Source organism: Mesitornis unicolor, unplaced genomic scaffold (genome assembly GCF_000695765.1).
Source record: "Mesitornis unicolor isolate BGI_N332 unplaced genomic scaffold, ASM69576v1 scaffold35646, whole genome shotgun sequence".
Classification (NCBI taxonomy): Eukaryota; Metazoa; Chordata; class Aves; order Mesitornithiformes; family Mesitornithidae; genus Mesitornis; species Mesitornis unicolor.
In genome coordinates, this window is record NW_010189637.1 from 46,182 (window position 1) to 61,245 (window position 15,064).

General features: G+C 38.3%; 1 protein-coding gene across 1 annotated transcript in view; it reads right to left on the reverse strand.

Moving 5' to 3' along the window:
• The window catches only part of CUBN (cubilin (intrinsic factor-cobalamin receptor)), a gene marked incomplete at its 3' end in the record, with an annotated part of 70,056 nt that overhangs the window by 42,702 nt on the left and 12,290 nt on the right, over positions 1–15,064 (reverse strand). The window contains exons 12-22 of the mRNA XM_010186140.1: positions 14,037–14,223; positions 12,265–12,383; positions 10,894–11,128; positions 9,621–9,802; positions 8,655–8,817; positions 8,266–8,456; positions 4,235–4,391; positions 3,439–3,617; positions 2,765–2,927; positions 2,302–2,518; positions 1,163–1,293 (exon numbers count right to left, since the gene is read on the reverse strand). Of these exons, the coding sequence (XP_010184442.1) occupies positions 1,163–1,293; positions 2,302–2,518; positions 2,765–2,927; positions 3,439–3,617; positions 4,235–4,391; positions 8,266–8,456; positions 8,655–8,817; positions 9,621–9,802; positions 10,894–11,128; positions 12,265–12,383; positions 14,037–14,223 (1,924 nt within the window). The remainder of the gene's footprint in view (positions 1–1,162; positions 1,294–2,301; positions 2,519–2,764; positions 2,928–3,438; positions 3,618–4,234; positions 4,392–8,265; positions 8,457–8,654; positions 8,818–9,620; positions 9,803–10,893; positions 11,129–12,264; positions 12,384–14,036; positions 14,224–15,064) is intronic.

The window sequence follows — 15,064 nt, forward strand, 5'->3', positions numbered from 1 at the left end:
ACTAAGAGCAAGCAACAAGAAGACATTGGTGATTTATGGCTGCATAGATGAGTGCTGTGAATTTCTGGTATTCATCTAATAAATCCTTCGTAGCCTGCACTCACACACGCAAACCTTCTAGATACTGGTTAATGATGGATACACAAATAACACAGCTACGAATGTATTCTCATTTTTACTTTTCTTCATTGTCCCACTCTACCTTTTCTGTGGTTTAATTCTGCTAGGCAGAACCTGTACCTCTACACACATAAATCCTCCTCTACCACAGATCTGTGTGTAGCAGTGAGGGGAGCAATAGCAGACCCATGCCTACTGGGTCTGTGAACTGGTAGCTAGAGTTTTTCATCAAAAGGCTGCCTTTTTGAGTGCAGCTCAGTCACTGCTAAAATGTGCTCAGTGCTGGAGAGATGTGCAAACACTGGATCAGGTATGGTGGGTTCAGCATAGCTTGAAAACATGGATGTGCCCCCACCCATAGAAAACCTTCAAATCAATTAGTAATTTCTCAGTTTTTTCTCTGCTTTATAGAACTAAAAGAATGAACAGTCATTCTTTTTGGTAGTCTTTACCCTGCTGATATATGTCTTGGCCCCTTGAAAGGAGATACTTAAAGAACAAATTTAAGGTATAACAGGAGCCTTGAACTTTTCTGGAAGCAGAAACATTGCACTCTGTAGTAATAAAAAACACAGCTTGTGCTTTAAGGTTATTTTGCTGCTTTATCAAATTTCATCCTATATGACCTTTCTCTGCCCATCACCAATATTGCACCTTAATAGGTACTAAATTAAATTTCATGGCACCTGAGAGTCTCCCATTCAAGTGAGTTGTCTACGATTGCTAAGCTTCTTAGATGAACATAGCTCAGAATGAACAAAGCAAATCAGAAAATACTTTTCCTAAATAACTCATGCAGATCTGCCATGTTGGCTCTTACTGGCTTTTTAAAGAAAACAGCAGTGCTGCTTACAGAAATTGCTTTCTGCTTTCCTAGGGAGGAAAAAACTTGTGAATAAAGCAGGATAAATAAGAAGGAGTAGAAGAGGCACAAGGCAGCCTCCTGTTAACACAGAAAATAATGCTTCTGTTTCTTGTAGTGGTTATTTACAGTGACAGCCGAAAGCGTTTAACTTGCATAATGAACAGACTGACATATTACCTTTTGATGCATCCAGGGAGATATAATGAGCTGAGAAGCCCTCAGATGCAGTGCTGTGATTGGTCACGAAGTACAACATCATCATGTTGCCACCACTAGTGAGAGATGGTGGGATTGATCTTCCACAGTACCTACAGCAAAAAGATGCACGAATTGAATGGTAGTACTTTAAGAAGCATCTGTATTACTGGAAAAAAATTCAGCTTTCCTGAGAAGTTCAAACAGCTACACATACAAAAGTGTCTCCTTTTGATGATACAGATCCCAGCCACATATCCTGTATCATGGAACTAAACAGCACACTATGTGTACAAAGGTACAATTCTAAATTGTGGGGCAAAGTCAGAGGACAAACTGTTCATCAAGTTGTCAAATTCTTATTGAAAGTATTCTGTGCAGTACCTACAACACATTCTGTTCTTTCGTAGGAGTCAGAGTGGCTGGCCAAAGACTGAAGTTGCAAAACGCTCACCATTGTGAGAGTAATTTTCTCCTTATTTTCCAAAATACTGCAATTTCATCCAACTGCTTTACAGACTGAAGCTGCAGCTGGATGCTGTTCTCAAGTAGTTTGGATGTTCTTGAATACTAGGGTGGCAAGAAAACCCTGCATATACCCCAGTTTGTGAAGGGGAAAAAAAGAAAAGTTTCTTTCCTAAGACAAAATCAGATATTAGGAGAAAGTGAAACAAAATCCTATAAAACTCAGACTTTGGTGTTGTTTTTGCTGAGATCCAAATGCATAATCTTTTACATAATCTTTCACTTCTACAAGTGTTTCAAATAATGTATTTTCCTGAACATCGATGTATTAATGGCTTTGAATCTACTGCCAATAAATCAAAATATTAATGAAGGTGGACAATGGTAGCTATTGAAACCTGTCCTTAAAAAAGCTGTCCTCTTGACACAAGTCATTTTTCCCTGGTATAATATATATTAAATGTGCTTCTCATTCCATGGTCAAAGAAAGCAAGCTGCCTTTACTATCCTAGGCAGAGAAATTGCTGCTATTGTTTCTTAAATGTAGAGACCTTCATCTATACACAAAATTTAAGTAAGCAAATTGGATGTTGAGATCCACAGAACAGTGCTCACTTTACAGTAACTCAGCTCTGTAGGCAAATGGACATATTCACCTTCCCAATTTTTGCATAGTGCTGTTGTCATATATTTCAAGATAATCCTTTCTGCAACGGTAATCAAATGCTAAGTTAAATGAAGTGAATGTCAGACGGACAAGGTAGCCGGGTTGAATGTTGATAATCCAGGTACAGTTAATACCATGTGGATAGACATCTGGATGACCAGGATTTGTAATGGTCCCTTCTGGTCCAGTGAGAATCTCTCCACATGCTGTAGAGATTTAAAACACCAGGTTAAATTATATATTTATTAAATAAAATAGGCACTATAAAATTTGATCTTTTTCTTTCTGAAATTCCATAGGTTTTTTTTCTTCAATGCATACTACACAGTAACTGATTCAGAATTTATCTCCCATTACACCATCATAAAACTTGATGGCCAACTGTTTTCAGCGTACAGGAAAAATTGGAAATTCCCAGCACCCTAACTGGAAAACAACAAAAAAATCCTTACCTATATCTAGTGGCCAGTACTCAGCTCTGAAGCCAAGATTGGTAAGAGAGGAAGTTCTGAATTTGATATAGAGATTGTTCCGTGTAGATTGCACTTGAGATGGTACAGCTGTACCACAAAATTTCTCCAAAAAAGGAGAGTCTGTGTTGTTTCCATCTCTGACCTGAAGAACAGCATATTCAAAATAGCCCATACAAACAAAGTTCTGCTATATTAAAGTTGTAAGCATAAATAATTTCATAAGAATCATATAAAAGGGATTCTTAGTAATTCAAACCCTACCCTTTCTTCAGCATGGTTTCTACTACAAGCACATACAATGCAACCTTATGACTGTCAGAGAAGCACTTTGCCATGAAGCATGAAGCATGTCAGATGGAGAAAAGCTAAGATCTCATACCCTCAACAGTAAGTGGCACATGAACCTCCCTAACCAGGTCTGTCTATTTAAAGACATCTGATACTCATCTCTGATGATTATCAAAATGGTCATATCATCTCTGGAGAATCGAGGAAAGGTTTGCAATCCCATTATCAACCTGGAAAAGCTTTTATAACTGCTGTAAGAAATGCTTGTCTGTCACACCGTTCTGCTTTGGTGGAGATAAGTATGAGAAGGAACAAACAGGTAAGAATCTACCTACTATTCCTAGTATATGCATATTATTCTTTACCTCAATGTAGTCCGAGTCGCAAGTGGTTGTATTTCGAATGTCAAAGTCAATGAAATTAAGAATCACCACTTTGCCAGCTGGCTGGGAGATGACCCACTCGCAGGTCTTTGGGTGAGGGGACACCCTGGGGTAGTAAGGTGAATGGATCGTACCTGCTCCAGACCAGGAGCCTCCACAAGCTGCCAACAGACAGCGAGAATCAGTACTTGTGGTGCATGGTTTCAAGGAATGAATAATGATGTCTATCAAATATCGTTATGAAATTAGAAGAAAATCACCCATAAAAACCTGTCGTCTTACAGCGTCTACTACAGATCATCTAGGAGTCTTAAGAACATATTTAAAATAACATATTGCTATAACATAAATATGTACATGCAGAAGACTAATCTAACTGTGCCCTTGAAAATTAATGGATTTGACTGATTTCTTTCACAGACACAGATAGTTTTTCTTGTGATTGAGAACTAAAAGATAGGTAAAGTGAAAGTAAAAATATTTAGCCAGAATTATAGCTATATCATCTGAGGTATGTTAGTGGTATGTGATTCATCATTAATGGAAGCAATGAAGGGTGCATTTCCAAGCATGCTAGGAGTGCCTACAACAGACCTACTGCAGACATCATCTTAGCATTTCTAAAAGTAGCAATAAAAAGACAAATTGACTCTATGTTTTTCTTTTCTTTCTTTTGAAGTTTGTCTTAAGTTCATTGTATGGATAATATAGCACAGAAATGACTGAAAGTGTCCAAATTACAGATCAGTTCACTGTGCAATTCACTAGTTCCTCTTACCAACTTGATAAATGGCCCTGAAGCTAGCCCTTTGCACAGAAGCATCAGACTTGAACTTGATCCAGAGACTGTTGCTGGTAGACGTGATTGAAGACATGAGTGTACTATGACAGAATTTGTTAATAAGTGAAGACATCTCACTGTCCCCATCTCGAACCTAGACATCCAAAAAAAAAAAAAAAGAAAAATGTCAGATCATAAAAGTGTTGGGATCTCATATCCAGATAAATTTATAACCTCACAAGAGCTGCTAAATAAAAGCAGTAACTATTTTACTTATAAATAAGAGGGGCAGAGCCATCAGTAAAAGACACAAGCACATGATTTATGAGAGCTCAAAGGAAGGGTTGGATGATCAGCACAGAAGATACACACACATGCTACTGTCACAGTTCATTATGATGAAACAGATCTTCTCAGCTTTAGTACAGTTTGGGCCTGTGCTTCCAAAATGACACCTTTAGTAAGGTAAGGTAAGGTTCTCACCATAGATAACTATGAAATTTTTGCCAGCCCTAAAATCTGCTGGGGAAACAAAGGGGGTATTTGTGATTTTCTTGCTCTGGCCATGAAGCTTCTAGTCATTTTTCAATGCCACTTCTGCAGAACAAGCACATGTCCCATCACAACCATACATCAATGCAGCTAGACAGCTCACTCACAGGAAATGCAAGTCTGAGTCCCTAAAGCAGTGAAGAGGTATCCTGATGTCTTTCCATTACTTTATCTGAAGGCTCAGATGCATGATAATGACAATGAAGCTGTACCAGGGAATCACTTCCAGCTTTTACCTTCTGCGCTGCCACTCTACTGACCTCAGTCAAATTGCTAGTCAAAGGAGAAATGCATCTTATGTGTTTTCCCAGAAGCTGATTATAAATCCTGATTATCAAGGAGACTAGAAGGATAAGAGGTATTTGTACGTCCAAATTTCAGGCCCTGAACCCACAGTCCATGGGTAAGAACAGGTACATCCCAGGGACAAGGCAGGGCACTGGTATAGCCAAGAAGCTCTGAATACCTTCTGAGGTGCCCATGAGGGCAGCAAACAAGCTGAGGTCCAAAAAACCACAGGTTTCCTGCTATTTGCTCAGCCAGAAAAAATATTTTTTTCTCCCAAAGATTCTCCTGAAAACAGAACAGCTCTTTTCTGTTCTAAAAGTGGTGGTAGCTCATGTAGCTGGAGCTGCTTTTAAATGCACCTATATTCTGTCTACCCCAAAAAATCATTCCAGTGAGATCATTGACAAAGCCAGGGACATTCAGCTTTCAGGTACCCTCTTATCACCTCTTCTTTCCTACTCTGTATTCCTCCATGGGCTGGGAGAGAAGGCAGGGAACCCGTGTTGGTGCCCTGGTAAGCAGGCAGTGGCTAGCCTGCTTGCACAGCTTTGGCAATCTCAAGTTGGTGAGATAGCTTTCTGACTGACAGATATTTTTAATCTGTCTGACACTTGAGTTTAAGGTGACAGAATTATTGTGGATCTACAGCAGAGCAGCTGAGATACAAATTTGTGCCAGAATATTTAGAAAATCTTTGGAGAGCAGTAAAAGGTACCAGAACAGGAGTTTACATTTTTCTCTTGAGCTGATTATCCTTACATTTTTGGTTTATAAAGCTCAGACAGTAGTGATAAAAATGACAGGTTCTGTAAACTGTGTGAGTAATATCTTCTATTGCAAATTAGAAGGACGGCATGGAAAAGGAGCTGTCTTAGCTAACACTGTATGTCTGCAGCATCATGCCACAGTCTTTCTTAAATAGATTTTATTGTCTCTAGTTTCTTATTGCAAATCCCTGGTCCCAGGCTGTTCCTTCCGTAGTAAGAGACTAAACATCCCTCCCTGAGCAAGTGTCTGTGAGCTGTGTCCAATCTCTGTGGAAACTACACAGGTTTCCTGGTATCCCCAGGGATGGAAATAATCTGCACCTTTTCAAAGTGACAAAACAATTGTTGGAGAGTGACTTTTAAATTAGCTTCAACACTCAAAAGTTATCTACCTAACTGAACTTCATTATAAAACTCAGTGAGACAGTATTTAAGAAAAACGTATGTGGAAAATCAGGCCTTGATGAAAGAACACAGTGCTTTAGTCATATTGACTGTACCAGTGAGAAAATGTCAGTTCTTTTTTTTGCTCGGGGCTGAGCCACCAAGTGAGAGGGCAGGAAGAAGAGGAGGACAGAAACACAGGGAAACCGAGCAGCTTGTGGCTGATCAGCAAACAACGAGGTAAATGCCTTGCTGAACTAACACAAACTGATTGCATTCAACAGAAATGGTTTTGTTTCTCTGGCTGCTGTGAATTTAGCTGCTGTTCTGCCAGCAATTAGGCAAGAGGAGTACCAGGCCAAATAAACAAAAGCTGTCTGTTTTCATTAAACACACTTCCACTCTCATTTCAGAAATTAATTACACTTCATTCCAACCAAAGTCTCTGAATTAGAGGAGGAGGGAAGGGGACAACGTCAGCACAATAAAATCTTTTAAAAACAGATTAACTGCACGGAACTCACAGGGGCCTATTCCTCATCTGGTCAAGAAGAGATTAAGCACAAAACCAAACTCCACTGCCACGTAACTGCATGGTCGGCAGCACAGGACCCAGATCTACGCTACAGACACAGGGCTTGCTCCTTGCTGCTTCAGCTGTGGAGGCACCTTTGCTAATTGGCGGGGTGTCTATGCCCCATTTGTTTAACTCCTCCTTCTCTCTGTGCAGTACAAGCACACTTTTATGCAGACAGCAGTACCCAGCAGTCATTGCAAGTAGGATGAGGTATTTCTGACTGCATAAGAAACACAGGCCAGGTACAACAGCAGATTCCTTGAGATGCAGGGCACAGTGCAGAGAAGCATAGGGACAGTGACAGGAGAAGGAGCATGGGCTACGGACATAAAGAGCTTATCAGGCCCTGAGGGCATCACCAGGACTCACTGGCCCAGTCTGGCCTCCTCTGGGGCCCCAACATGCTACCCAGCCCCAGTGATACTGCAGCAGGACTGGTCTCCAGCTCCCCAGAGCCCTGTGGCTGTGGGTTCTGCCAAACCAGGCCCACTCCCAGGGCCACGTCCCAGCCTGACCTTGGCCCATTCCCACCCCTAGCGAGGTGCCCGATTCCTGGGACAGGCACTGACTGTGAGCTCCTGCTCCACACCTTTGGGGACCACCCATGGCCTCTGGGAGCCCCAGCCTCCAGACAAAACTGGGTTTAGGAATAACAAAGAAAATGAAGAAACGGTACCTAGCATACTGAAAAAGCACCATACAGTAGTAAATTTGGATGTAGCATGAAGCTGTACACCAACAAAGAAAGAGCTAGGCATAAAAGCACTTTAGCAAACATAAAAATAAGCTCAAGTGGATCCTAGATAGCATGAACATTATTACTATTGTATTATTATTATTATTATTATTGCATTTTCCATATAGAAGCATTCTAACTGTACTATTATTTTTTCTATAATAATTAGATTTAGAGTAATAACAATTCTTGAATTAGACTTCTGAGATTTCAATTATACAACATTATATTGAGATATATATATTGAGATTTCAATATTTAACAATAAACTCCTGGATTTACATATGTATATACATACACATGTATGCATATATAAAAAAAAACCATGGTGCATTTCTTTCTTTGCCCCATAATAAGATTTTCAGTATAGCACCATAACTCCAGAAAATGCTACACAGTGGCTGCGGCATTAGTTCTATTCTTCCTCTATTTGGCATACATTTACCAAAGGTCCAAACTCCACCATAATCACATACAGACGATTAAGAATTAGTGTTAAGCTAGACAGATTTTCTTCTTCTCTTATCTTTGCTTCATTCCATATGTACTGTTATACTCTTTTAGCCGCTGTGACTTTTGAACCCTAATAAATTGCTATACTTAGTCCTTTGATTAACACCTATTCCTGCAGTGGCCTTTGGGACAGAAATTATGCAGTGTGCTTTTGTACACACATGTAATCAACCTTTTATATCAAATGCTTTCTTATCATAAGAGAAGTCACCTCAATATAATTCGATGAACAACCACCGTGACTCTCCAGCTCCATGTGGGTGAAGTTGAGATGTATTTTTTCATCCTCTGGCTGTCTGATAATGTAGATACATTGTCGGTTGTTGATGTAAGGGTTAGGCCAGAAAGGGGACATGATAACCCCTTCACTATCCGTGTAATTTCCTCCACAACCTGTATCTGCTATATGAAGAAAAAAAATAGATTAGTTGAGATACTCACAAGTATGGTAACTCAGTTTAGACTGCCTCTGTACAATGGCTGCAAATCAAAGAGGTTTTCTTTATTATTAAATAGCAAGTGTTAATTACATCCATTCATATGCTGTTGGCTGTATCTTAGAATGTAAGTGATCAACTTTTAATGATGAATTTTACTTACCAGGAGATGTTGTATAGAGGATATGGAAGCCTTTATCAGTAACTAATTCATCAGAGTGAAAGTGAATCCATGCATACGGACCAGTGGTTTGGAGTGGGGCTGGAGATCCAGTACTACAGTATTTACCAAGGGTGGGGTCTTGTGGAAGGAGACCATCTCGAATCTAGACAGAATGATAGATCAGTGTTTAGGATTATTAGATGTGTGCCAAATGTGAACAGTACCAATACATCAAATTTTCTTGGGGGCCCCAGACATTGTAGATGGTGGGTGGAAGGAAAGCTCATAGGAAGTTTCCTCCAAACTCACAGGAACCAAGAAACAGTCCCACAAGCATAGCTGTGATGGTGTTCCTAGGAGAGTCATCAAGGGTTTTGTGAAAGGGAAAGCAAGCATCAGGAGGTCTACTGTTGAACTGTCTTCCTGAAATCACATTCTGCATTCCACAGTTTTGGAGAATATGCTATTCCAAAGCATCTTTCATTTCCATGACCGGGTATTGGTGAATTCTGTAACCACTGCTTTGCACTTGAGAAAAAAATGCTAAGCTCACATATCAAGTAATGGACTGTAATATAATATGAATCTATTAATGTTAGATCCCTTTTCCTAATAGTTTTTGTTAGGCTGATTAATTCTCTGTGGGTTGACATTTGACAAAGAGTTTGGAGATTGAACTTTTTAAGAAAGTGAAAGCTTCCCACCAGGTAATTTGGCCTGAATCCCATCGTCTTTAGTTGCAAGTCTTCCACTGACTTCAGTGGAGTGGGATATCATCCTGTTTCTGTCATACTGCCTGTATCTGAGTGTGCATTGATGGCTGGAATAAGTAAGTACAAATGAGCATTTCAAGACAGGATTTAATTTTCAAATAGTCCCCTTCTGTATATACAAAGAGTTTTGAAATATCTTGTTTTGCAATAACATAGCCATAAAATGTTGTCACAATCCATAATTAAACTTTACCTCTAAATGGTCATAACTGCAGTTTTCATGGTGTTCTAGCCTTAGTGTGCCAAAAGCAAAAGTGATGAGGAGGCCAGGACTGGTTGAGATGGTCCAGAAACAGTCTCTGTTTACAGGATAGTTTCCAGGGTATCCTGGAGAGCTTATTGAGCCGTAAGTACCCGTCAGCTCACCACCACATTCTAGCAGAAAAGAAACATGGAAGAACACAGTCTTGAACACTACGTGTCAGGTCAGAAGACTAATTCTCCTGTACTGTCAAAACTAGATAGCACCTTAAGATCCATAATAAATTCAAAAACAAAGAGCAAACCAAACAAACCAACAAGTTACTTCTTTCTTTAAGTTTTACAATTCATTTTGCAATTCAATTCTAAAAGCACAACTCCAAATATTTCCAGATTTGCATAGTAAAATAAGGATTCTTTCCCAGTCATGATGGAAATATCTTTAGAATGATGGAAAGCACTGTGTTTTGGATTGGATTTACAAAATTAATTTGAATTTATGTACTATGTAAATAATCTCCATGAACAAGACTCTTATTAAAAAAAAGGTTAATTCCAGGAAAGACTGTTTCATATACCTGTAATAAAAACCTCATCTCTCTCAGCACAACAGCTGGGAGAGGTAAGGTTAACTTATGTGTTATACCTAAGGAATAACTAGTTTAGTCACGATTATACTTCTCTCCTTCTTTGCCTTTATTTCTTGCCCAAAAAAGATCTGTTTTCACTTTTCGGTACTCATATTAATCAGTTAGTAATTATCTATCTAATAATGTCAATTGAAAGAAAAAAAACAAAAACCACTACACCAAAAGTCACATTAAAAGCATTTCAATAAATATTTCTGGAAAGAAAGAAACAAACGATTTTCCCCCTGAATTTTCTATGCTATCATGTTTAGAAAGTGTGGTTCAACCTCTTGCAAATTGTCAATGGCAAAAAAAGGGTAACTTGACTGCTCAAAGTCCTGGATACTTCTGTGAGAAAAGAGGATTAATCAGAAGAGCAGCATCTCCAGGAACACATGCTCTTCGGGGGATTCCTCACAGGACATATAAAGCAGCCTTAAAAACCAACAGAAAGTTATTAATGCCTAAAGTTGAATTTTAAATATTTTAAAACTACATATATGTCTTCATTTATGCCTCACTTCCTAATAAAATACTGTCCTACTGCTCTTAATGTTTCCTATTCAAAGGAAATGTCATTAATTTTGTTCTAACGTCATGAAGATGCTAAATTACCTGATGTTTCATCAGACTTACCAGGATCCCGAGATTCCCACTGAACAGTAAAACCTCCAGTTGTAATGGCATGGTTTGAGTACAACCAAAAATACAGGGAGTTGTGAGAACTGAACAGCTCTGCAGGAGGTGAGGAGCCACAGTATTTTCCCAGCATATGCAAAGATGCTGAAGGCCCATCGTGGATTTGAAGAAAGGCAGAGTTACAGTCATTACTCATCTCCAGTTGGAAGAATGGGAAAATAATACGCAGGATCTAAAAGGAAGCAGCAAAATAAGAAATCTCTTTTTTCCCATCTGCTGAGACAGTGTTTATGCAGTAACTCTGTGTAGAACAGCTGTGAGAATTTAGGAGTTTTAGAGCCATTATGCCATTTCCTGAAAAGTTCCAGGATGGAAGAAGACATTATAGAATCTTAAGGGTCAAAAGAGAGGAGAGAAGATAGGAATGAATTTGGACAGGGAAGCTGTCTGAAGAGAGCATTAGTTCTATAACTTAATAATTTAGACCATTTGCTTGTGTCTGTTATATATGTGAAATATATATATGTGTGTGTGTGTGTGTGTGTATGTGTGTGTATTTTAGGCCATGTGAAAGGCTTGAAATACAGCATAAAATACTTCATTCCAGGTTTCCCATGACAGTTTTCTCATCAGATAATTAACATTTCTCATCCTTGCAATGGTTGAAAGTATTGTCATGGGAGTTAAAAAAATTAAATTATCTTTTTTTGCACATATAAAATCAATGTCTCATAAGCCCACTGCTTAGTGACATACACAGCTTTACGTATGTTCAATTTCCTCACTGGCATGCTATAATATAGGTCTGCTGAAGACAGTAGTGGCTTTCAGGCTTAAAGCTGAGGATATGTCACATACATACATAACATGCTGTATAAACCACTAGCAATCACTGGTTTATGAAACTACTTAATTAATTCCACAAAATTTCAAAAATAGATCAAATATTTAGATCCCAAGTAAGAAGTCCCATGCTAAAATGTGAAGTAACATATTGTGGAGTTATTCATAACACAAGTGAAATTGTTAGTTGCAGATCAGAATCAGAATATACATCTCAGTGCAACATTTAAAAATTAATCCTTTAAAAATTCAAATGCTGTTATTACACAAAGCCATTGACAATATGAATTCAGCATTCCACATTTCTGGTGCTCAGAAATTAGAAACATTAAATTGTTCTAGGGTCACTTAGCTTACAAACCAACTGGCTAAGGAGCCCAATCTGAAACTTATACTTTTTGAAAAACTATTTGTTCTGAGGGTAATGGATCACAATATTGAAATATGTGGCACGAAGATAGTCACATTTGCTCTGATGAGCTGAGGGGTCCTGCAGAGTGAGGGTCTCTCTAACCTTTTTTTTACCTTGTTGGGATTAGTTTGAATAACCCAAGCGCAGGTGACTCCACTGCTGTCCTGTTGGCTGTTTGGGTTGTTAGGGTAACTGAAAGTCCCACTGGAGCCTGAGAGATATCCTCCACAAGCTGAAGAGAGAAAATTAAACTGATTAATTTGTGCTATCGCTATACAGACTTATACAAAATCTAACTTCCTTGCACAGCTTTGGCTTCCTAAACATTTAAGACAAGGGTGAAATATACTTCCATAAAATACTCTTCAGGATTTCTTCTAAAGTGAATTGACATCACAAAAAATTACTCCCAGAGAGAAAAGTAATTCCTGAAAAAAAATGAATATTTCCAGCTGGAATATGTGGATACTGCCAAAAGATGTCAATTCTGTCTCAGGAAAATGTCCATAAACTAGTTTATTTCCAGAAGGCTTCCTCCAGATTGAATCTTTACATTTTTCACCCACAATGAAGTAACATTTTGAAGCTAACATGATATAAAATTGTCTTCCTCAGCAGTGGTGCATCATAGAAGTTATCCTTCAGATGTGCTATTGTTCCATTCTTTTTGGTCAGATTTCTGATCCTGATAATACCTCTTCTCTCACTGAACCATCCAATGAATGGAAACTGAATGGGAAACCAAAACAGCTACAGAAAAATTATGTCCACAAAGAACACAAATACAATGCATATATAGCTACAGTGTACAACAAGCAGCTGTAGTTTAACACTGAACTGATGCTAAAGAAAAATTCAATTCTTAGCAAACTGAAATAAATCATTTTGTTTCAAGGAGTGGTAAAAATAACATAATTATGTTTGAAGTGTGCATCTAAAATATCTTACCATTTCTTAACCAGATTCAGAATTATCATGTTATAAAAGGTATTCTTTTCCCCTTGATTAGCAACTAAAACAGAAGTTGATACATTATAATGTCTCACTTAATAAAAACTGGTTTTCTATTCTTTCTATTATGAATGGTTAAAAATATATTTTTTACATGCAGTACTGGTTAGTTATTTAAGGAAAGTAGCAAAGAGCCTGAAGTAGCTCTAAAATAGAGCAGATTTCACAGAGGCTCAATGAAAGTTTTACACACTGTATTCTATGAAAAATTAGTCTGCTTTCTTCACAGCAACCTGCAATAAATCTGACAGATGGTTGCCACAGGGATGCTCACAGGAATGCTATTCTGACCTTATTTAATTAAAATTAATCACAAAAAAACCCCAAACAGACAAAAGGGATATTAAGAAAAATGTTAAAGACCTTGCAGTCACTCTATAAAACTAGGAGTCCCCCATTTTCATGGATAACTTAACATTTCTTTTGTTAAATTTCAGTTTGAAAACCTTCTCTGGCTTTTTGTCTTGACTAAAAACATAAGAACCTCTCAGCTTCGCAACAAATGAAATAATATGCACAAAGAAACATTAGTATATTCTTCTGTAAATCTCTTCTTATATTAGATCCTCTTTTCCAACCATCTTACCAGACCACCTTCTTAGGAACAGAGATTTTAGGATGTCTGTCATCCAGTCAAGGCCAGTGGGCCTGCAAGATGGCTTCATTGTTACGCTCCTCTTGCTAAACAAAGCAGTTGTAAACAAAACTCTGTAAAACTCTGTCTGCAAGGGACTTTTTGTCAGGACCCCAAGAAGGTTTGGGGTTTTTTTACATCACAATTTGGTTCTTATTCACATATTAATCATATACACCAAGCATCTACTTGCTGAAGGCTGGTGGTCCATTCCTTCTGGGGAGGAGGTCCTGGCCATACCTTGCTGGGCAGTCTGGCACTGTGGTCCTGTCCAGGCGCTGGTGCACTTGCAGGAGTAGCCATTGACCCCATCGGTGCAGCTCCCCCCATTCTGGCATGGGTTGCTAATGCATTCGTCAATGTTCTCTGTACAATTAGGGCCTGTCCAGCCCGCATTACACAGACAGAAATACCCAGACATCATTGCCTACAGGTATAAGCAAATACAATACTCATAATGAGCATGGATCATCTTTTTCACCTGATTCTTTAGAAATCAATGTAGTCGGCAGAAAGACTGATATTTACACTTATTTTATGTGGAGGTATCAGAGCAAGGAAATAAGACATTTGAAATTTAATGGCCTTGACGGTCACTGGTGAATACCAAAATAAAACCAAAGCCTAATCAGATTATCTAGCTCTTTGCTTTTTCTATTAAGTTGTTTCTTTGCAGAGCTCTTTCAAATTACTTTCTAAAAAGTAAAAATCTGTATTCATTTAGCCATTCAGAAAACTGTTTCCTTGGCTTCGAAATGATCACCCAAGAAACAAATCAGTCATATTATCTAAATCTTATAAATCACAAGTCAAGATAACAGTGGTTTATAAACCATTTCTCTCAAGCCTGTTCTCTGGGAAGTCTGCACTGCAATTACATGGGCTGTTAACTTTCATTTTCACCCTGAGCGAAGTTAAATGGGAACAATTTCATTGTCTTCTCTGTGTTATTTCTTATTCTGCATGTCTCTCTTCCATTTCTTTTGTCTCAACCTTTACTACTAGTCCTTATAATCATATCTTTCTATATCTCTAACTTTTAATTTCTTATGTCCTGTTTCCTTATATTTCCTGTTTTATAAACAGGCTTTTTACAGGTAAAGCAGAACATAGTATACCAAGGTACATGTTAACAATACCATCTTTGATGACATACAATCAGTGCGCTATATTCTCTATTTCCTTTTTCTTTCTCTGTTCATGTCCTCTGTGTCCTGAACAAAAATTTTCAGTATGATGGAAGAGGACAGATGTGTATTTAGGGCTCA